The sequence below is a fragment of the Puma concolor genome, chromosome B4 (assembly GCF_028749965.1).
Source record: "Puma concolor isolate L17-30 chromosome B4, mPumCon1.1.hap2, whole genome shotgun sequence".
NCBI lineage: Eukaryota > Metazoa > Chordata > Mammalia > Carnivora > Felidae > Puma > Puma concolor.
In genome coordinates this window covers 118,240,408-118,264,732 of record NC_141673.1, presented here as the reverse complement: position 1 = coordinate 118,264,732, position 24,325 = coordinate 118,240,408, and the positions used below count along the sequence as shown (strand labels likewise).

The window sequence follows — 24,325 nt, the reverse complement described above, 5'->3', positions numbered from 1 at the left end:
TTGCATTTAAGGTCTCTAGCTGCCAGAGTCTCTGACCAAGAAAACGTTTGCTGGTGCTGCATCTGCTAAATTCTATGGAGACAGGCTAGGGCCCAGAGGGATACGGAAGAAGAATAAACTGAGGGATAAAGAGATTTAGAGAGCTTTTTGAAGGGAAGTTTTCTGGGGGACGACGTCTTCAGTCAGCATCCCGAAGTTCAGCGTCACTCTAGCCTCAGTCGTATACACGGGCTGCTTTTCCACACCGCGATCCTAACTTTTGCAAATGCCCAGAAACGCTCAGCTAACTCCCATCTGAAGGCACCCAGCCCTGCTCTCAAGCAATCACTGAGATTTGAGAGGTTGGGGCCTCGCACATGCGCTTTGGGTACCCTTGACCGCTAGCCCTCTGTGCGCACGCGCAGTGATTACATATTTCCGAAGTGCGCAAGCGCACTTGTTTTAAGCAGCATTGCTTCCTGAAGGTTACCGTGAGGTGAGAGCTACACAGCCGCGGAGCGTCACTGCTGGGGTGTTGTGGCCAGGAGTGTTTGGCCTATCTGTAGCGCTAGTGTTGGGCTCAGGAAGTAGTGAAAAGCTGAGGGCGAGGTGAAGTCTCTGTGGAGCCCGTAGGCTTAGCAATGAAGAGGATATTTGGGTTCGGGAGTAAGAAGGGCGTGTCGCCCTTGGGCTCCGCTTCTGTTGGGCAGAAGAATAATAGGATTGACAACTTCCTGATGGGTTACCACGTCCGAGACAGAGATCTCGGAAAGATCCACAAGGCTGCCTGCGTGGGCAACGTAGCGAAAGTGCAGCAGATTCTGTTCTTGGGGAAAAATGGCGTGGATGATAGAGACAAGATGAACAGGTAATAGGGACTTGGAGGCTGGCAGGGAGGAGGCGGGAACGACCTGGGAGAAGCGCACACCTGGTCTAGCTCTACCTGTGCATCGGAGCCCTGGGGGAGCTGGGTTTTCTTCCCTCCTGAGGTCCCGCTGCCCCTCGGTGGTGGGAACCCAACGTGGTCTAGCGCCCAGGCGGACAGTGTGAGCGGCAAAAACAAAATCTTCAGCTGCCTTGGCACGTAGTCGTAATTCCCGAATAGAGCACTTTACTCTCAAGTTTGACGTGATTTACCCAAATTTCAATAGTAATACACACGAAATTAAGTGTTGACAACATGTTGTTTTTAATGGACTCATTTTCATGCCATAATGGTATAGAAAAGTGCATAATGGGAGAAATAATTCCTGTAATCAACTTCTGGGCTAAAAATCCAGTATTCTTGGGATAAAATCCAGTATCCAGTTTATGTCTGTGTACACTTATGTACGTGTGCTATTTACTGAGGGACCTTGGAAAGACATTTTGAAGTGGAAGATGGCTCTGAATAGGACTCCTTTTTCTCAAAGTCTCTTCCTGTATTTGTCAGTTTTAGGTAAAGCAAATGAAAGCATCATGGTTTTAAGAATTTTGAGCTACACATGCTCTTCTTGTGATGTCATTAAGGAAATTTTTGGACTCACTGTCTTGTACATCTGAAACTGATATAACACTTTATGTTAACGAACTGGAATTAAAATAAGAACTTATTTTTTTATAATAGGAGGTAGATTTGCCCTTCCAGATATCAAAATGTACCTGAAATTTCCACAAATTATTCGTTTACGAACAGCTGAAAAGACAGATAAAGGAGTGTTCCAGAGTAGAAAATGACAAACGTTCAAATATATGTAAGACTTTAAAATTTGATGCTGGTGACATTTCATATTAGTAGGAAAAGGTGAATTATTCGTAAATAGTGGAGAAACAGCTGATTTGGAGAAAACTTGTTAGAATTTTATCTCCCTAAAATAAGTTCCAGGTGGGATATAAATTAAAACATTTTAATATGCAAAATAAGAAAAGTAACAGAAAAAGCCCCCACAAATGCCTATTTACCCATCCTAAGAATGACTTGAAAAGCAAGACTTTTGGGGGTGCCTGGGTGGCTCAGTCAGTTAAACCTATGACTCTTGATTTCGACTCCGGTCATAATCTCAGGGGTTCGTGGGTTCAAGCCTTGCGAGGGGCTCCCTGCTGTCAATGTGGAGCATGCTTGGGATTCTGTCTCGCCTCTCTCTCTCTCTCTTTCTCTCTCTCTCTCTCAGGAAAAGAAAAAAAGAAATTGGGGGCCCCTGGGTGGCTGGTTAAGCAGTCCAACTTTGGCCCAGGTCATGATCCCGTGCTTTGTGGGTTCGAGCCCCGCTTCAGGCTCTGTGCTGACAGCTCAGATTCTGTGTCTCCCTCTCTCTCTCTGCCCCTCCCTTGCTTGCACACTGTCTCTCTGTCTCCCAAAAATAAATAAATATAAAAAAAATTTTTTTTTAAAAATGAAGAATTCTGGAGATTGATTTAGCAACATAAAAAACTAAAAGCCTCGATCAGAAAATAATATTATTAAAATAAAAGACCATGCACTTGCAAATATTTACAACATATTTGTATCAGACAAAAAAATATATCTTCGTTTTACAGGGAAGTCTTCGAAATCAAAACAAAAAAAAATCTGTAATTTGAAATTGCATAAAGTACTTCTTTGCATATCTACACGAGACCAGTGGACATAGGAAAATATAGCGTCCCTGGTAAAAAAAGAAATTTAAGTTAAAAAGGGAATGAAGTACAGTTTTCCATCTACAACCTTTGTGAAAATAGAGTGATGGTGCTTATACTGCCGCTTAAAGTTTAAGTTGTTTTCGACTTTCCAATATACAATTTGGTGTAAGTACCACAAAAAATATGTATTCCTTTTACCCATCAATTTTATTTCTACTAAAATATCTTTAGGAAATTACTAGAGATAAATGACATACATTTTGCTTTTCTCAGCACTATTTAAAATAGCAATGTATTAAGAACTCATAATGGCTTTTATAAGTATGGCATTGTATCCATAAGATGGATATGTGATCACTGAAGGTGGCATAGGTAATAGATATACACAGAGATGCAGAGCTGTGCTTTAGTTGATCATTAAGTGAGAACAAAAATCAGTTTGATCATATGTACACACAAGCAGACTTTGGTTTTATATTAAGCCCAGAAATGCACAAAATATGATTAAATTTGTTATTTCTGAGCCTTTGAATTTACATGCATTTTTCTTTTCCTTTAAAGAGAATCTGTGCTTTCTACAGGAAAAGGTGTATAAAAGTCCTATTAAAAGTTTATTATCAATGAAAAAGTTTTGTTATCGTTGAAGAAATCCTGGAGAAAAGCAAGAATATGAATCTTATATACATGAAAATAATTTCTCACTTTGTGTTAAAAAATATTTTTGGATGTAAATTAAGAAAACCAAGTTAATTAAAATTTTTTTTAGGATTGGTATATTCTGACAACTTTTGGCCTCTTCAGAAGTAAAGGGAATATTTTTATTTGCATTTGTAGATTTTATTATGCATACATTAAACATATACATATATTTTCTGTTATATGTAGCTTTATTACATATAATAGGTAAATGATTTATATTAATCATAAAAACAAAATATATTAGTTTTGTGCTTATGAACAAGATAAATAGCAAATATAAATGATTATTGCTGTTTCAGAAGTATTGTTTTACTTTATATACCTTTTCTTTAAAAATATTGATGGGGCGCCTGGGTGGCGCAGTCGGTTAAGCGTCCGACTTCAGCCAGGTCACGATATCGCGGTCCGTGAGTTCGAGCCCCGCGTCAGGCTCTGGGCTGATGGCTCAGAGCCTGGAGCCTGTTTCCGATTCTGTGTCTCCCTCTCTCTCTGCCCCTCCCCTATTCATGCTCTGTCTCTCTCTGTCCCAAAAATAAATAAACGTTGAAAAAAAATTTTTTTTAAAAATATTGAACTCTCCAACTGTATTTATCCACTTTCCATCCATTTATTTATCAACTAGAACCTGCATGTATATTATATAGCAGACATATTCTCAAGATCTTTTCATTCTCAAAGACTTCATTTTGCACAGTATGAGCAAGATGAGACATTTTATTTATTTATTTTCTAAAGATTTTATTTTTTTAAGTTTATTGATGTTTTGAGAGGGGTGGGGTGGGAGGTGGGGGGATGGAGGGGCAGAGAGAGAATCCCAAGCAGGCCCCGTGCTGAAAGCAGGAACTTTTCAAATAGACTTTTCAAAGAGTCTCAGCACGGGGCTTGATCCAGTGAATATGAGATCGTGACTTGAGCCCAAATCAAGAGTTGCACACTTAACAGACTGAGCCACCCAGGTGCCCCAGATTTTATCTTGTTTACTTTATTTTTTAAGTGTTATTTATTGTTGAGGGTGAGAGCATGAGCAGGGGGAGGGGGAAGGGGAGAGGAGGGACAGAGCATCTAAAGCAGGCTCTGCACCAGTTTTTATTTTTAAGTAAAGTAATCTCTATACCCATCATGGGGCTCAAATTTACAACTCTGAGATCAAGGTTGTATGCTCTACTGACTGAGCCGGCAAGGCATCCCTAAGATGAGAAATTTTAAATTCACGTATTAGGATCTCAATTGAAGTTTTCCTCCTTCCTTTCAATGTTTCTGAAGATAGGAAATTGTAAAAGATAACCTTTACCTGCCCTTTTGAAATTTATGATAGTATTAAATACTAATATTGATCATTGGAAATACTTGATTTTCATAAATCTATAGACCTCAATATTTAATAAAATGAGCTGTTCCTTGTTCCTTGTCATTGGAATCCTGAGTTTCCTTTGGCTTAAACTTTCTTGAGAAGAAAAGTAAGAAGTACTTAAAAATGTTTTTCTTTTGTTAATTTAGTCCTCTTTTCCTATAATGCTTTTAAGAACTAACATTTATTTAAGGGGCGCCTGGGTGGCGCAGTCGGTTAAGCGTCCGGCTTCAGCTCAGGTCACGATCTCGCGGTCCGCGAGTTCGAGCCCCGCGTCGGGCTCTGGGCTGATGGCTCGGAGCCTGGAGCCTGTTTCCAATTCTGTGTCTCCCTCTCTCTCTGCCCCTCCCCCGTTCATGCTCTGTCTCTCTCTGTCCCAAAAATAAATAAAAGTTGAAAGAAAAAAAAAAATTAAAAAAAAAAAAAAAGAACTAACATTTATTTAAATGCCAATCATATGACTAGAACTGCAATAGACCTATTGTATATACCATCATTTCACATAATGGAAGGCAGCAAGATTCTACGATGTCCCACTATTTTATGTACCAATAAAAAAATTTTTTTTTTAATGTTTATTTATTTTTGAGACAGAGAGAGACAGAGCATGGGATAAGGTCAGAGAGAGAGGGAGACAAAGAATTTGAAACAGGCTCCAGTCTCTGAACTGTCAGCACAGAGCCCAACGTGGGGCTCAAACTCACGGACTGCGAGATCATGACCTGAGCTGAAGTCGGATGCTTAACCGACTGAGCCACCCAGGCGCCCCCAATAAAAAAATTTTTTAAAGTCTTTTCAGTTGTAGTTGTAAGACGTTTTGAGTCATAAATTGCATTCCAATGTCAGAGATACTAAATGTGACAAAATGAGCATCTTATAATTATTGAAACAGTATTCTTGCTAATCCTTAAAACATGTCTGCAAAGTAGGTATAATTGTATTAAGGTACCTAATTGAAGTATTGTCTATGTAAAGCAGTAGTAATAGTAAAAATTATAATCATATTATCCAACAATTATTGAGATGTTATTTGTACTAGGAAGTGTTCTAAATACTTGCATAGATCCTCATTTAAGCATCACAACGAGGTCTTGTGAGATAACTACTATTTATTTTATTTCATTTCATTTTATTTTATTACTACCATTTTTTTAGTAATCTCTACACCTACTGTGGGGCTTCAAACTCATGACCCTGAGATCAAGAGTTACATGCTCTTCAGACTGAGCTAGCCAGGTGACCCGAGACAACTACAATTTTTATCCCCTTTTGTTGAGGACATTGAGGATAAGTCTAAGCAATAACTAGTGCGTGACAGAGTTAAACTAGGATGCAAACCCAAGTGGAGCTGAATCCCGAGGTCATGCTCTCTCTCTTCAAACAGGCTGCTCTTTTATTAGTGTAATGAGTAATCACTACTAAATATTGTACTTTCTCCAGAGGAAAACTGAATCTTTGTTTTGGAGGCATAGGAATAACATGCTACTTAATGTTTACAATTTCCTGAATTAATTGCATGTTTTGAGAGAGTGCACTATCATTTCCTAAAAAGTCCTGTCACTTTTTTAGGACTGCTCTTCATTTGGCCTGTGCCAATGGCCATCCAGAAGTGGTGACCCTCCTAATAGAGAGGAAATGCCATCTTAACCTCTGTGATAATGAAAACAGGACAGCTCTCATGAAGGTATGTAGTAGCAGCTATGTCTGCCTGAGATGGATTTGATGTCATTACTTAGAACGAAAGTGAAGTTATTGCATTGAAACAAAACTAATTGGTGAAACCTGTGGCATGCTTACTTTAAATTCCCAGAATTTACACTCTGTTTCTTGGCATATCACTGACAGGCCGTACAGTGCCAGGAAGAGAAATGTGTAAACATACTGTTGGAAAATGGTGCCGATCCAAATATTAGGGATTTGAGTGGCAACACTGCTCTCCACTATGCTGCCTTTGGTGATAATATATCCATAATAGAGAAGCTGCTGCTATACAATGCGAATACTGAAGCAATAAATAAGGTAAAGATCTAATTTATACAATATTTGAAATTTTATATATATACATGAATATTTTAGCCACAAAATGTTTTATTTCATACACACACACACACACACACACACACACACACACTGAATTTTATACATCAGGCCCTGTCATCATGGAAATAACTCCAATGCCAAGTCAGGGAGGGCAAGAAAAAGGTAGTGCCCACAGAAAGGGCAAAGTTGTATCTCCCAGCCACCCTTCCACCCCAGAAAGAAAATCTTTCCATTAGTGCCTACAAGTGGATGGTAGTCTCAGAGCCCATAAAGGACTAAAGGTCTAGAAGGGAGTGAGGTGATGATGGAGGCTGGGTGCTATGCAGGGGCTTAGGCAAGGGGTGCTGCTGGGGATAGGTGGGAGAAGGAATGGAGACCCAGACCCAGCAGGGAGAGCTTGGATGTGTGCAAGCGGGAGGAGAAAGCAGCAGGTTGTAGGTGCTGGGCACTGCAGGCCCCGGTGCTCTGAAGATGAGGGCATTGGGGTCAGGTCATGTCTTGACATCCAGCAAAGGCATCTACTTTTGTTGGTAGCCACTCTGCCAGCCATGTACCATGTTGGGGTCTGCCACTTCAGAGAATAGCTCCTGCTCAACCTTGTGTAGCTCCTCAGCAGGGTCGTAGCTGTACATGGGGAGTGGATGATGGCCACGCTTGCTGGCCCACCTGCCTTTTCTTCGACATGCATTGCCTTTCACTGCTGAAGCCTCTAAAGGAACACCCTTGGTTGACACGGGTAGGGTCAGTTTTACATATTTGGAAGTTCCAGTATTCCCTGAATGAAAATATTTGTAAATAACTTAATTATCTAAGATTTCCCTTTCTTTCTTTCTTTCTTTCTTTCTTTCTTTCTTTCTTTCTTCTTATTATTTTTTATTTATTTTTGAGAAAGAGAGAGACAGAGACAGAGATGAGGGGGGGGAGGGGCAGAGAGAGAGAGGGAGACACAGAATCTGAAGCAGGCTCCAGGCTCCCAGCTGTCTGCACAGAGCCCAATGCAGGGCTCGAACTCATGACCCATGAGATTAAGATCTGAGCTGAAGTTGGATACTCTACCAACTGAGCCACCTAGGCACCCTAAGATTTCACTTTAAATAAGCATACTTCTAAAGAAGCATTAGAGAATACAGTTTTGTTTTATGTATTTATGGCAAATATTTATGAAAGCAAATGTATTTAAGGTAAAACTTTGTTTTCAAATATTTTTCCCATCCAATTTTGTTTTTTTTAATTACTGAAAAATAACATAGAAAGCAAAATTTGCCTTAGGCTTTGTGTTAAAACTCAAACATGCATTTTACAATAAAAAATATTGTTGCTGACAAGTTCCTATTTGATAAAAAAGTGACTTATAAAAATGGGATTTATCTTTTATTGGCCAAGGCTTAAGAGGAAAAAGGGAAAAGGAGGGAGCAGTCAGAAATATGTGGGCCAATTTGGAAATTTGGCAAGTGAGAGAAAATAACAAGAAGAGGCTGTTTGTTTTATTGTTTTTGTTTTTTTTTCCTCCAGTTTATATGTTTACACAAGGAGTCTTCAATTTTTGGGGGTAATAATTGTTACTTAGGATAAGAGTGAGTTATAAACCTGCCTAGAGACCAAGTGTAGGAGGGCTCAGAGGAAATCAGATTGGCAGTGGTTGATTAAGTGGGCAAGGAGAGGAAAGAACAAATAATTAACTGTCATATAATTCTATTCTGGCAGAAACAGCCACTTAGATAAGAGTCTAAACTCTGCTGTGAAATCTAGAATATCTTGATGGGAAGTAAGAAGTTTATAAGTAATGAAATCAAGTTGCGTTTTGACTTTACATTTAGTCCCTTTCTACCTCTGCTCAGGGAAATTAAATGCAGTTTTGATAAGTCACTCTTTTGGCTAAATCTTCAAATGATAGAGGGAGTTGGCCACATAGATGAGACTGATGTAATTGTCTGCTGCACCAGCTCTCAGCTAGAATTGTGGTGAATCCCAGTCCCCTGGGGAAGTTAAAAATTTTGTTACAAGGCTAAACTCTCTTCTTGAACATTTTGAGTAAATCTAGTAACATGTATACATAGACATGGATATTTAGAAAAAATTTTTTTTTGAGATTGTGCTACAACTGTTGGTTAAGAACTATTGGGGCGTGTGGGCGACTCAGTTGGTTAAGCGTCTGACTTGGCTCATGTCATCATATCATGGTTCACAAGTTTGAGCCCCGTGTTGGACTCTGTGCTGACAGCTTAGAGCCTGGAGCCTACTTCAGATTCTGTGTCTCCCTCTCTTTCTGCCCCTCCCCTGCTCGTGCTCTGTCTCTTTCTCTCTCAAAAATAAGTGGACATTTAAAAAAGAAAAAAAAAAAAGCTAACTACTGAATGGAGGGGTACCTGGGTGGTTCAGTTGGTTAAGTGTCCGACTTCCACTCAGGTTGTGATCTCATGGTTCATGGGTTTGAGCCCTGCATTGGGCCCTGCACTGATGGTGCAGAGATGCGTGAGATTCTCTCTTTCCCTGCCCCTCCCCCAGTTGCTCATGCTCTCTGTCTTCCTCAAAATAAATAATTTAATTAAAAAAACCCCAAAGAACTACTGAATGGAGAAGTATAGTATATAAATTGACAGATGTCAAAACCTAAGAAATCTCTGGAAGACCTGCAGTTTGATACATGCTACTTCCTTCAACTCTCTCCAAAAGCATTAGCCTTTCATCTTTCTCTACCTCTGTGAGAAGTTAAAGTGAATATTATTGGCTATAGCTGTTGACTTAAGGAATAATTTTTCATCTAACCAACAGTTATTCACTGGCACCCATAGTGTTATGGGTAGTATTTTAATAAGTAGAGTCTGACCCTTTAAGGATTTTATATCTTTTGTTACCTATTCATTATGTTACCAAATGGTTATTACAAGCAGAGTTTTCCTGATTGCAATAGGAGAAAATCTTGAATCTTCTTTATTCGTTGAAGCTATGTGACAGACTATCTTGTGATGTCTGTTAAATTCATATTGCCCTGGCATAATCAAAATGATAGTTTTAAACATTGAAATGTAGTTAGTGACAGTACAGTTGGGAATTGTTTTAATAATTTAGTTTCAGCATTCTTGTGAACTAATTCGTCTATTTTATTAACAATCTGGGAGAATTAAACACAAATAGATTGCAGTTTTAATAAGCATTGGAAAAATTCTTAAGATGGGTGTTACGAGCCTTTTTGTTGTAATTATTTTAGAGAGAGTGTGAATGGGGGAGAGGGGCAGAGGGGGAGAGAGAGAATGTTAAGCAGGGTCCACGCTAAGTGCCAAAGCCAATGTGGGGCTCAGTCTCACAACCCTGGGATCATGACCTGAGCTGAAGTCAAGCGTCAGATGCTCAACTGACTGAGCCACCCAGGTGCCCCTCTTATGAGTCTTAATAGCAATTTTTATTACATGTTGGGGCCTAAGTTTTTGGTAAAATGTGATACTGATACTTTAGGAAAGTTTTATGTACAAATATTTGCTTTATGCACAACCAAAATACAAGTGGGCTATTGACTAAATTTGGCCCCTGGATGTATTCAGTTTCCTCCATAGATTGAATCAACATTTAAAATTATGACACTCGTGCAGAAGTCTGGATTTCAGACTTTTCTTATAGGATCATACCTGGTACTTTGAGCCCATACTACTGTTTGGTATGCTTTGCAGCGACTGCCCTTTTTAAATTTTTTTTTTTTTCAACGTTTTTATTTATTTTTGGGACAGAGAGAGACAGAGCATGAACGGGGGAGGGGCAGAGAGAGAGGGAGACACAGAATCGGAAACAGGCTCCAGGCTCTGAGCCATCAGCCCAGAGCCCGACGCGGGGCTCGAACTCACAGACCGCGAGATCGTGACCTGGCTGAAGTCGGACGCCTAACCGACTGCGCCACCCAGGTGCCCCTGACTGCCCTTTTTATATGAGGTGTGTGTCTCTCCAGTTTGCTACTGTCCCTACTCAGGTTCTTCACTTACTCGAGTCACCTACTTTGCCTCCATAAGCATTGCATTTGCAATTACTGTTTTATGATATAAATATATATATATATATATATATATATACACACACATATATACATATATATATATGTATTTTGAAGACTGTGCTAATCAGATCTCTTTTTGGACACAAAGAAACCTTGGTAATTTTTTAAAAGTTTATTAAGAGAAAGAGAGAGAGAATCCCTAGGAGGCACTGGGTTTGAACTCATGAATTGTGAGACCATGACCTGAGCCAAAATCAAGAGTCAGATTCTTAACTGACTGAGCTACCTAGGTGCCCCTTTTTTATGGTATATTTTGATAAAGATTTCAAGGATTTTAAGACAATCAATATTAATTTATAATATATATTTTGTATTTTATGTTAATGTCTTAGGAATAGGATTGAATTTTCCAAGTTAGACTTTCGAAGTTGTTTTTGTATTCTATTTATTTATTTATGAAGGAGAGAGAGCGCGTGCATGAGTGGGGGAGGGGCAGAGAGAAAGGCAGACAGAATCCTCCAGGCTGAGCTGTTAGCATAGAGCCCAGTGCAGGGCTTGAACTCACAAATCATGAGATCATGACCTGAACAAAAGTTGGACTCTTAACTGACTGAGCCCCCCAGGTGCCCCATAAGTTGGTTTCAAAAAAACCACTTTTTCCTTATGTGTACTGTAAATAATCATATTCCTACTGGAATATTTGCAAAGCATATTAGATTAATCATGGTAATAGTTGAATAGATTATGCCTATTGCAGACAATATTATCTTTCTCCTCAGCATTGATCCCTAAAAATGCAAATAATATAGTAGCTTTCATTGCTAAAAATGATCTGTAAAAACCAGTATTCGAATTTTTATTGATAAGCTATTATATTTTTATTTCTGATTTATATTTTGCCTAACAATAACTACAGCACAATAATAGGAACAATAACTACAGTATGCCATGATAAGTACTGTGATACAAACAAAAATCTTCGAACCAGTCAGGGTTTGAAGTGAGTTTGGGGGCATGACTGCATATAATCTGTTGAAGAAGGTGGAGGAGGGCTATTTTATTAAAAACATTTTTTTAAATGTTTGTTTCTTTTTGAGAGAGAGGGAGAGACAGAGTGCGAGCAAGGGAGGGAGGGCAGAGAGAAAGAGAGGGAGACAGAATCTGCAACAGGCTCCAGGCTGTGCACTGTCAGTATAGAGCACAATGCAGGGATCGAACTCACAAACCATGAGATCATGACCTGAGCCGCAGTTGGTCACTTAACCAACTGAGCCACCCAGGTGCCCCGGTGGAGGAGGGCTATTTTAAAGAGAAGCAGCAGCAGGTGAAAGCACAGGGGTGGGAAGGAAGAGGCCATTTTGTATTTACTTTTTGTATTATATGTTTAAGTTTAGAGGATCTTTTGTAAGTTTTAAAATTCGGTATGGAAATATGTAATTTTGTAAATTATAAATTGTTTTTGCTCTTTTACAGGATAACTTCACACCACTTCTAGTTGCTGTAAATGAAAACAAACAGCAAATAGTGGAATTTTTAATAGAAAAGGCAGCAAATATACATGCAGTTGATAAATTAAAAAGGTGCAGTAGTTTTCTTTTAAACCTTAGTATTGTTCTAGAGTGGTAATAATTATTCAAGTCAGGAAGATTAACTTAAGAAGAAAAAGATTAATTTATAATTATATAGTGAAAAATGTCAACACATCACCAGTTAGGCAGAAAGCAATTATTCTGACTGGGCAACATGAAGAACAGGGTATAGCAGAATTCATATTCCTTGATAATGTTGACTAATGTCATTTGCAGTGTTTATTTTTAAATAGGTTCCATGCTCGGCATGGAGTCCAACACTGGACCTGAACTCATGACTCTGAGATTAAGACCCAAGCTAAGATCAAGAGTCTGATGCTTAACCCAGTTGCCCCTGCAATGTTTTTTTTTTTTTCTCCACATGATTTTGTGTTAACTAAAGGGATTTCATATTAATTTTATAAAGGGTGTACTCTCAGCTGTTAGTTTACTTTATGACACAATATTGGACTTCTTAATCTTTTTATGGTATTTTATAAACTTCTACTTCATAGAGGTGCCTGGGTGGCTCAATTGGTTATGCATCTGACTTTGGCTCAGGTGATCATCTTATGGTTCGTGGGTTCGAACCCCACATCAGGCTCTGTGCTGACAATGTAGAGCCTGCTTAGGATTCTCCATCTCTCTCTTTCTCTCTCTGCCCCTCGCCCACACTCTCGAGTGCACTCTCTCTCTTTCTCAAAATAAGTAATAAATAAACTAAAAAAAAAAGAACTTCTACTTCATATATATTTTTCCTTCAGAGATGTATATTGTGGTGCCTGGGTGGCTCAGTTGGTGAAGTCTGTGACTTTGGCTGAGGTCATGATCTCATGGTTCGTGGGTTTGAGCCCCATGTTGGGCTCTGCTGACAGCTCAGAACCTGGAGCTGCTTTGGATTCTGTGTATCCCTGTCTCTCTCTGCCTCTCCCCTGCTTGTGCTCTGTCTCTCAAAAGCAAATAAATGTTAAAAAAAAAAAAAAAGATGCATGTTAAACATAAATAGGAGTTGTTTTATCTTTTGGATCACTCTTTGCTTTAAATTGCCTTTTTTTTTTTTTTTTTTTTTGAGGAATACTGTTGTCGTTAGATGGTCTCTAAGTGATGATTAATTACTATTACTGGATACTATAGGCTCATCAGTTTTTATCCTTTTTCATGTCCAGTATGTATTTTTTATTTTACTTTTAATTGGTATGCATAGAAAGATGAAAGGTAGCTTTAACTGAATAGACTTTTCCTTTAATGAGGATAAGTTACAGGTGGGTGATAAAGAAGAAAGAGATGTGCCTTAGATTCACACAAGACTAGGTTTATTCATAGCTTTCCTACTTGCTAGGTGTTGTGACCTTGGGAGCGTTACGTATCATCACTAAATATGTTTCCTGATATGAAAAGGAGGATAATAATACATCCTTCAAGGGTGGTTGTGCGTAAATTATATTTTATATACATAGCATTTAATTTAGTGCCTACCATATGCTTATCAGCATCGTTAACTATAAGTATGCCTATTTTATTAGCATTCACATTAAAATATTATCATTTTAAGCCTGCAGATAGTTTTTATACTTACTTGACCTCTAGATGGCTTTGAAGTGCACTGTATCAGATTAAGGAAGACATGGGGAATTCTTTTTTAAAATCTTTACCTATTCAGATAAGTGACCTCCACATAGTTTCTTGTTTATCAAAGGACTTTAAATTAGCAACTCTATAATACATTACCCAAGTGGGACAAGAAGCTCCCTTTTGTCCCTTCATTTTAGTCTTGGAGATAATTTACAAAGATGAACACTTGAACGTGTAAATGGTTGATTCTGAACAGACAGGCAAGATATTAACCTGATAAAGTATATCGAAATTAGTTGTTTAAATAACTCTAAATTCCTAAGAGTGAAGTTATCTCTGTTATTTGAGAACAGCCCTCATGCTTGCTGTAAATTATGAATCAACAAATGTAGTCAGGCTTCTTCTTCAGCAAGGTATTGATCCCTTTCCTCAAGATGTATATGCATGGACTGCAGCTGAATATGCTTATATTAAGGGTTTTAATCTGTGTTTGCATTAAAATGCTAGTTATTACTAAACTGAGGTTTAAGATAATTTAACTGTTAACTTCGTACATAACAAATGGGATTTCGTAGTTTGGTCAGGCAGTTTTGGAATGGCAGTTGGTTAGTCCACAACATTAGCCAGAAATCAAGCAAAGGACTAGACTAGTTGGAAGTAGAAATGTGTGCAGGATTCTTTACCTCAGGACTTTTGAGACCTTTATCCTTAAGGATCCTAACCTTACCCCTTTCGTTTCAAGTATAACCCCTATGCATGGGGTACAAATAATGTTACATCTCTGTGTTTTCTAACTAGTAACTTGGGTCTTGAAATGTTCAGTTGTGTGGAAAACCCTGTACTTTCCTTTGAGAGCTATCTCCTGTACTCTCTCCCTTGAATTTTCCAAGAACCAAAGGAGCACCCTAAGACCAAAGAGACAGTCCTCTTTCACAAGTCGTAGGGAGGGGAAAAAAGAACATCCTGATCATTCTACTGTTTCCTTTGATTCTGTTGCTGCGGCATTGCTGTTGAAACTGGTGCTGCAGTCTGGTCGTGATTGACCTTTGCTCCCAGGATTCCCTTGCTGATCCAGAGTTTTCAGTCTTCATGGTGATCCACACTTAGATTTCAAAGTTACAAAGTTTCTTTTGTTCACTGCACACGCAGCACATATGCTCAGCAGCTATCCCAAAGCACCAGCACCCTGTTCTGGCAGCTGGGCCTCCTGGCTTTAATCATACACCCTTTTCCCTGCACACTCAAAAACCTTATGTGGAACCCATATCTTAGCCTAGACTTGCATTATGAGTTACCCTCTGAGGATCTTGTTTCTCTTTTTTTTGCCAGAAGATGTTAGTTGGGACCATTCTAAGCTGTCAGAGATGTTCAAATAATGCAGCAGGAAGAGATCGGGCTTCCCTTTCTCCTTTGTTAGTAGATCTGTACCCCTGCCTTTTTTTTTTTTTTTTTTTTTTTTTTTTTTTTAAAAATCATGGAGCCTAACATGGGGCTCAAACTCATGACCCTGAGATCAAGACCCAAGTTGAGATCAAGAGCTGGATGCTCAACTGACTGAGTCCCTGCACCCCCTGTACCCCCACTTTAAATCCTGTGCAGCAGGTGTCCCTGTACCCCTGCTTTAAATACTGTGGAACATCTTTTCTGAGGTCATGGAAGGTCTCATATTGCCCTTCCCAGAGTAATGAGCATCAATCACCTTGCCTGAGAGGCCATGTTTTGGGTGTAATATCTTATTAAATCCTTTTATCAACCTTGTAAAATAAGGCAGTAAGATACTTGTTTTATAGAGGAAGATTTTGAGCCAAAGAGAAGTGGCTTATCCAAGAACAAATAGCTATTGGGCTATTGGTTATAGAGCTAGGACTTCTGAGTCAAAACACTTTCCATAATGGCAAGCTAATTCTAATTATTATTATTATTTTTTTAAGGTTTATTTACTTTTGATAGAGAGGGACAGAGTGTGAGCTCGGGGTGGTTGCAGAGAAAGAAGGAGATACAGAATCCGAAGCAGGCTCCAGACTCTGAGCTATCAGCACAGATCCCAATGCAGGGCTCAAACCCATAAACCGTGAGATCATAACCTGAGCTGAAGTTGGATGCTTAACCACCCAGGTGCCCCTGGCAATCTAATTCTAATTTACTAAGCTATAATGCCCTGAATTCATGACTCATTCATCTTACTGTTTTTTCTTCAAGTACATACTTAATGAAAAGTGTATAGAACGTACAAATTTGAAGTATATGGGGTAATTCCAAGTTTTGGTAGTTGCTCTGATATTATTTGAAATACTCTAAGAATTTGATATATTTGGTAAATGTTTTTCATATCAGTATTACAATAGTAATATTATTTATCACCCTTTTTTATACATAGCAATTACGAAATAATTTGCAGACATAAAGAAGAAATCATGCTTAAAAATTCTTTGCAAAATAGCAATCCAGGTAAGACTTTACATAGTGAATTGCTCTTGGTCCTAACATAGGTAAAGTCAGAATTAGGAAGTTTTGATAATGAAAGAACAATGAAGAAAAAAACACCAGTGTGTAAATTGCATGTGTATTGTTTTCTTTCTTAATTTCTTTCTTTATAGTCTAATGTTCAGAATTATTTAAGAAGTTAACTATAGGTAATTGAAAATATGAGGCTGTATTATCTGAAAAGAAATTCATTATTTTAGTCATGACCCCTAAAATACCATATGATATCTTTGTGTAAATAAGAAAAACCTATTTTAAAAAAATATTTATTTAATTTTGAGAGAGAAAGAGAGAGAGAGTGAGCAGGAGGGAGGCAGAGGGAGGTAGACAGAGGGTCCAAAGCAGGTTCCACCACTGATAGCAGAGAGCCCAATGTGGGGCTTGAGCTCATGAGCTGTGAGATCATGACCTGAGGCAAGGCCAGATGCTTAACGAACTGAGCCACCCAGGTGCCCAAAGAGAAAAGATTTTTAAGTTAGTATCTTTTATGTTTCCTCCATAAACATATTGTAACAAATGGCACTTGCTATAAAAATGGATGTTTTATATAATGTTTACAAATGGATTATATTTAGTAAATATTATTACCTAGTGATTTGTCTCTTTAAAAAATGAACCATTCTTTAAAACTGGGAATTCTACAGTACTTTTCTGGTACTGTAAACAAATGGCAAATAATAAGAACTGCAAAACTTAGCTAGTGTGCAACAATGCCAGTGAAATTGTTTTTTACAGATAGCTGCCAATAGTACAGAAGAAAAGCAATGCCTTGTTGAGAAGCATAGGTTATTTCACATTTTGTGTCATCAAGGTCTCACCATTATCAACTTCATTCTGCAAATCAAAACAATGAGAGGGGCGCTTGGTTGGCTGCGTCGGTTAAGTGTCCAACTCTTGATTTCAGCTCAGGTCATCATCTCACAGTTGGTGAGTTGGAGTCCTGTGTCAGACTTCTCTGTTGGGCTCTTTGCTGACAGTTCAGAGCCTGCGTGGGATTTTCCCTTTCCGTCTCTCTCTGCCCCTCCCCTGTACATGCACGCTCTGTCTCTCTCAAAATAAACATTTAAAAACAACAACAAATCCAGAGTGAGATATGTTGACTTCATTAGAACAATGTTTTTGTCAGTTGGATAATTGTCATGACGCTGTCATTTTATTATTATAAGATAGTCTGTTGCCATTATTCAAAAGATTATCTTAGTAAGTATTGAAATAGGGTAACTTGGGCTCAAGAAATGTAATAAAATCACAAAAATGTTTCACAATACCAAAAATGCTACTGTTGCTCCCAGATGTGGCACCTAGTGCATTGTGTGATCTGAAAAGTATGAAGAAAGCTTTAACTTGGTAGACTGTTACCAAAGAACTTCTGTAGGTTAGTTTTGGAAGTTACAGGAAAGGCAAAGATAGAACAGACAGTGTTTTGATCATTAAGGTGATCATAATAGAATAGAGCTGTCCCTGTGGTTTCTTAAACAGAAAAATTTCTGTGGTTTTTTTAAAAATAGTTTTCAAAGAAAACATTTTTATTCATTTTCATTTGTCCAGTTAACAAATAACTATTAAGTGCCTTTTAGCTTCTAAGTGTTTTCCGTTGTTGTAGAATACAAACACTCAAAAAACAGTCTCTACACTCCAGGAGTTTGTTATTATCACTGTCAATTTCATTATTTAGTCTATTTAGTGCTTACTAGGTGACAGAGTCTCATAGAGCTTATAATTATCATTGTTATTTTTTATTGGCATTTGTTCCAGTTACCGTAAGTTCACAGTGAGGGATTAGAGTTTTAAAAAACTGGGTAGAATCTAAGGTAAGCGTGCAGAGTGAGTAGTAAGTTTGCCAGGTAAAGAGGCAGAATGACTTTGTTTCGCAGGAGTAGCATCTATCACGATTACGTGTTTGGTGGAGTACACAGCAGTGCAAAGTCTAAGGGTGTATGAGTGAACTTTGCAGGATTTATGAGCAGTTGGGTGTTGCTGGTATAAAAAGTGTGCTATGGGAATGGTTGGGAATGAGGTGAATAACTAGGTAAGACAAGCTTATGGAAGTTTGTCAGTGCTATAGAAAGGAGTAGATCTTACCTGATAGGCCTTGGGAAGTTTCTTCGGTAGAATGCTTTTAGCGGCAAATAATAGGTGACTTCTAACAGTGACTAAAACAGTAGGAACCAGAAATGTTTTGATGGTTCAGTGATGTCATCAGGATCCCAGTCGTCTCTTGTTCAGTTTTGGAGTTGGTGGTATTTTTATTTCTCCTTTCCGGGGTGGCTAATTAGCAACAGCTCCAGGTATCATATTCTCACATGGCAACATCCAGTGGGAGGGAAGGACTGCTTTTCTTTATGTGTTTCTTTTAACTAGGAAGAGGCTTGCAGTAGACTTCCTCTAACATTTTAAAGACTAGGTTACATCACACACTCATTCCTAAACTGGTCCCTGGTAAATCAGGTACTGTGATTAGCTTAGAATAATCCTTTCTCTTTGAAGCCAGGGTGAGGCCACCTTCTTTGTGTATTGAGACAATAAATATCCAAATAAAGTTGTGATTCTCTAGCAAGAATGAAGAATATGGAATGGATCTTAGGGAGGGAGCCAGCAGTATTTGATGCAGGGGTTTTGGAGAATTTGAAGCAGAAGACTAATAAGATTAGATTTGAGTTAGGACACTCTGGTTATGGCATAAAATACAGATCACCAAGCCTTTTTCCTAAAGAGCCAGTGAATATTTTAGGTGATGTGGTCTCTCAGCTCTGCCCTTGTAGTGTGAAAGCAGCCATAGCAATATGTAAGTGAAGACATGGGACTATGCTCCAATAAAACATTATTTACAGAACCAGATGGCAGGTTGGATTTGGCCTGTGGCTGTAGTTTGCTGAACCCTCATATGGAGGATAGATTATAGGAAACCACATAAAGAGACTGGGAGGCAAAGGAAACTCTTGTTTTCTTAGCCTGGTATTAGTCCATTATGAAACTTTCAGCTGTCTATGTTGAAAACATCAGGGGGTTCAATTTATTCCATTAAAAAAATTTTTTTTTCTGGGCTTTGTGTCTTTCTCGTTTGTTTTGCTTAAAATTTTTTTTATTCATTTAAGAAATAACAGTAATATTTGGTGGCTTTTTTTTTTTTTTTTTCCCTGTGAAAATCATCAGTTAAGAACTCATGTTTGACTAGGGCAGTGGCAGGGGAAAGATAAAGCAGAGACAGAAAGAGTATAGTTAATACGAATTTGTGATTCTTGAATATAAAAAGTTAGGGGGTGAGAGAGAACTATCAGAAGATTCAGAGGTTTCCAGGTTGTGCGCTAGCATTTAAATTGGACATGAAGAATGAGTAGGACTTTATCAGATGAACAGAGGAGAGCAGCAGGAATGAGGAAGACCAGTAATTTTCTGTATATGTTGAATTTGATGGAATATCCATGTAGGATATTCTCAGTAATTGGATAATTGAATAATAGGAGTTTCCAGTTGGAGATAGACCTTCAAGATTGGAGGTGCACATTTGAGATAATCTGCTTAGAATTGTTGGGCATAGTCATAGCTTGGATAAAGATTGAGCTTGTCCATGATGGAGAACATGTAGAATGAGAAGGCCAGTGAACAAGCCCTGGGAATACCAATTTAGAGAGGATGGATGGAAGAATGGCAGTTGGTAAAGAAGACTGAGGAGTGCTAGGGAAAAAGGCGAGGAATTAGAGGAAGTGATGTTGAAAAAATTTTTTAAAATTTCAAGGAGGAATATTTTTATCAAATTGCTACAAAGAAAGTTGGATTTAACTTTTAAAAGTTCTCTGGTGGTAATCTTTTCAAAAGAACAATTTTTGAGTTGTAAGGTCTTTTATTTATGTGATTGGTACTTTCTGTGGCCAAATATGGAAAAATAACATATCAACTAAGGTCCTATCTAACTTTTTGTAAATGCAACACCTACCCAGGCAGGGTCAAGGGAAAATGATCTAGCCTGGTGAGTATACTTGCCCAGCAATTTTCCATAATTGTCAAAACCTAGGAGTCAAGTGTGAGGAAAAGTGTTGTTGTTCTTACCTGTTTCTTGTGGGAGTAGTTGAGGTTTTCCTCAAGTCCTTGATGAACTCTTCTGGATGAATACTGAAACAAAAATATGGCAGCAACAGCTGGAAGCCACTGTCAGGCCCTGTCTGGAATGGAATCATGATACAGCTGTATTTTTAATAGTTTTAAGTTTTGATCAGAAATAGTTTCCAGAGCAGCAGATTGGAGAAACTGACCTCGTGTCAGTATGTTATTGCAGAAAACTAATATCATAACAAGGAGAAAATGTCAGGTGATGTGCTGAATCTACTAGTTCTCATTAGTTTGGGAATTCTAGTGATGTCAGTAAAAAAGTCAATACGGGATTATTTTTGCTTGTGTCTTTTTTGTTATGTTTGAATACCTGACTGTATTTTGTTAGTGCTGTCTCTCTTTATTTTCTTTTGATTTTCCTTCTTCTGATATCTCTCCTTTTAGTCTCCCTTTCTGAATTTCATCCCTAAAGAAAGCTCTAAGGAAAATTGTCTTGGAATCTACTATTAGAATACATTTCTACCATATGCATGTTTAACATATATGTATATTTCCTTCTTTTTTTTTTTTTTAAAAGAAATGGATTTCTTTTTTTTATTTTATTTTATTTTATTTATTTTTTTTTTTCAACGTTTATTTATTTTTGGGACAGAGAGAGACAGAGCATGAACGGGGGAGGGGCAGAGAGAGAGGGAGACACCGAATCGGAAACAGGCTCCAGGCTCTGAGCCATCAGCCCAGAGCCCGACGCGGGGCTCGAACTCACAGACCGCGAGATCGTGACCTGGCTGAAGTCGGACGCTTAACCGACTGCGCCACCCAGGCGCCCCATATGTATATTTCCTTCTAAGGCAATGGGCTATCTAATCTAAAGTTTGTGTCATATTTTATGAGTTTCTTATGCGAAACGACTTTCTACCTGTACACACAGTGATAGTGATAGTGTCAGTGATGATGGTCTGTCAAGATTGAAAGCATTTTCTGGATTGTCAGGTAGAAATTTTTATTGGGTACAGTTTTAATGTGAACTGCTTTAATATATTTTTCAGAAATTGGTAAGCTGTGACTTAAAAAGAATATATGGCCAATTGGAATACCAAGTGTTTGTTTTTTTTAAACAAAGCATCCATTGGTTTATTTATTTATTTTTTGAGTCTATCAGTTTTTATTTATTTTATTTTATTTTATTTTACTTTTTTAATATATGAAATTTATTGTCAAATTGGTTTCCATACAACACCCAGTGCTCATCCCAAAAGATGCCCTCTTCAATGCCCATCACCTACCCTCCCCTCCCTCCCACCCCCCATCAACCCTCAGTTCTGTTTTTTTTTTTTTTTAATTTTTTTTTTTCAACGTTTTTTTATTTATTTTTGGGACAGAGAGAGACAGAGCATGAATGGGGGAGGAGCAGAGAGAGAGGGAGACACAGAATCGGAAACAGGCTCCAGGCTCCGAGCCACCAGCCCAGAGCCCGACGCGGGGCTCGAACTCACGGACCGCGAGATCGTGACCTGGCTGAAGTCGGACGCTTAACCGACTGCGCCACCCAGGCTCCCCTGTTCTCAGTTTTTAAGAGTCTTTTATGCTTTGGCTCTCTCCCACTCTAACCTCTTTTTTTTTTTTTTTCCTTCCCCTCCCCCATGGGTTTCTGTTAAGTTTCTCAGGATCCACATAAGAGTGAAACCATATGGTATCTGTCTTTCTCTGTATGGCTTATTTCACTTAGCATAACACTCTCCAGTTCCATCCATGTTGCTACAAAGGGCCATATTTCATTCTTTCTCATTGCCATGTAGTACTCCATTGTGTATATAAACCACAATTTCTTTATCCATTCATCAGTTGATGGACATTTAGGCTCTTTCCATAATTTGGCTATTGTTGAGAGTGCTGCTATAAACATTGGGGTACAAGTGCCCCTATGCATCAGTACTCCTGTGGAATACCAAGTTTTGAACCAGTTATATATAAGATAACTCACTTTGCCTTCCCCCAAATAGGTCTTATTGATCTTTAATTCTCAAATCTCCTCTTTTCAGGATGGAGTGGATAATTCATCTGACAATTTGGATGCAGTAATTTTGACTTTTTGATTATTTTGGCAATAACTGCCTTTAATAGGTGAACTATATCTTTAATTTTCTAAGAAATCAAGGAAAAGAAACAAAAAAACTATAATCAGTAGTATGTTTTCATACTCTGTCTGATAGTTATGTTTTTTCTAGAACAATCCCTGTTACTTCTTTGATTCCTAGCTGCCAGAAAAATGAACTAAGTCCTAGTTAGTTGGAGAAAATTAACTGATTTTTCATATTTGAGAGGAACTTTTATATGGTAGAACATAGTGGCAATCGTCAGGATTCTCTTTTTTTTTTTTTCCCTGAGTAAAATAGGATTGTTGCTTGTTTCACACTTTCTGACATCATTATTTCATCTATTCATTTTATACCTTTCTTCAAATGGATATATAGGAATGTAGGAATTTTCAAGGCAAGTACCAAGAAAAAGAGATTCCAGGAAAAGTATTCTGTGAAATAACCTTCTGACTGTAACCATGTATAAGACATCAACCTAAATAATAAAAATTTCGTATAAGTTGTGTTAGAGGCACCCCAACGACACCCAGATTTGATTATTCACTAGAAGAGCTCACAGAACTCAGCATATAGTTGTACCCATGCCTGTAGTTTGGTATGGGGACAGGCTAGAAAGGCAAATCAGCACAGAGAAAAGGTGCATGGGGTGAAGTCCAGAGGAGACCAAGCGCAGGCTTCCAGGAATCCTTTCTCTGTGGAGTTAGCAGGATGTGCTTAATTCCTCCAGCATCAAATTAGGACAGCACAAGTGAAATGTTGTCTGCCAGTAGGAGTCTTATGGATACTCAGTGCCCGAGGTTTTCATCAAATGCTAATCACATAGGCATCTTCTCCTTAGCATGTACCAAAATTCCAGGTTTCCAGAAGGAAATCAAGTATACGGCCTTAAGATTGTACCACATTTAGGCACAGTGAGCCACTCTTAACCTGCTAGGGAATGGTGGGAACCCTCCTTAAATCCAAGATCCCAGGTAAGAACCAAGGGCTAGTCATTCAAGTAGGATGTTCTGAGGGTAGCAATCTTTGGCCTCTTGGATGAAATCTTTTCTGCATAGGAATTATAGCCCTAACTTAATTTTTGGTGGTGTCTTAAAATTTTATTTTAATCGCAAGTAATATGGTATAACATGGTACTGGTTTCAATTTCATCATCCATATGAAGTAGGTATTTGTACAGAAGTTACTAGGGCAATATTAGGTCATTATAATTTTTTTTATGTGATTAAGCTTTCATTGTGATTCTTAGATACGATAAACATAATGATTTTTGATTTAAAATTAGAATAAAATCCTTAATTATATGGATAACCCAGGTTTGATTCATACAGTGCTGAATCCCTGTTTATAGTTATAAGATATTTGATCATATTCATCAATTGTTTTCTTGCCTAAGTATATAAATAACTTTTGTATTTTTGTATTTTGCTTTATGTATTTTCATATACTTCAATTTGGGAGACAGTACCCATATTGTGTTACTTTGATCTCTATCTTAATTTTCAAGGTGACTGTATCATGCTTTAATATATGGTAAGAGTAGCTTCAATGGATACCTTTTTTTTTTTTTTACATTGAATAAGCCTTATTTTTCACAGCAGTTTTAAGTTCACAGCAAAATATAATAGAAAGTACAGAGAGTCTCCATATACCATACCACACTCCCTTACACGCCTAGCCTCCCCTGTTGTCAACATCTTGCACGACAGTGGTACATTTTTAGTAGTATTTTTTTTTTTTTCAGTTCCTTTGTTTAGTTTTGAGTGAGAGAGCATGCATGCGTGTGAGCAGCCAAGGGGCAGAGAAAGAGGGGAGAAAGAATCCTGTGCTGTCAGCACAGAGCCTGATGCAGGACTTGATCCCATGAACTGTGAGATCATAACCTGAGCTCAGATCAAGAGTTGGACGCTTA

The 24,325-nt window shown here is 38.2% G+C and overlaps 1 protein-coding gene across 15 annotated transcripts in view; it reads left to right on the top strand.

Moving 5' to 3' along the window:
* Positions 1-433: 433 nt before the first annotated feature.
* Positions 434-24,325, top strand: part of LOC112867954 (ankyrin repeat domain containing 26) — a 111,110-nt gene continuing 87,218 nt past the window's right edge. For 6 of the 15 annotated variants that reach the window (XM_086714686.1, XM_086714684.1, XM_086714685.1 and 3 more), the window contains exons 1-6: positions 436-847; positions 6,194-6,308; positions 6,470-6,643; positions 12,120-12,226; positions 16,164-16,234; positions 17,082-17,201. In XM_086714686.1, the coding sequence (XP_086570812.1) occupies positions 621-847; positions 6,194-6,308; positions 6,470-6,643; positions 12,120-12,226; positions 16,164-16,234; positions 17,082-17,201 (814 nt within the window). In that variant the 5' untranslated portion in view covers positions 436-620. Of the gene's footprint in view, positions 848-6,193; positions 6,309-6,469; positions 6,644-7,269; positions 7,401-12,119; positions 12,227-14,134; positions 14,273-16,163; positions 16,235-17,081; positions 17,202-24,325 lie in introns of those variants that run through there. The other 9 variants (XM_086714688.1, XM_086714687.1, XM_086714694.1 and 6 more) reach the window with 7 other exon arrangements.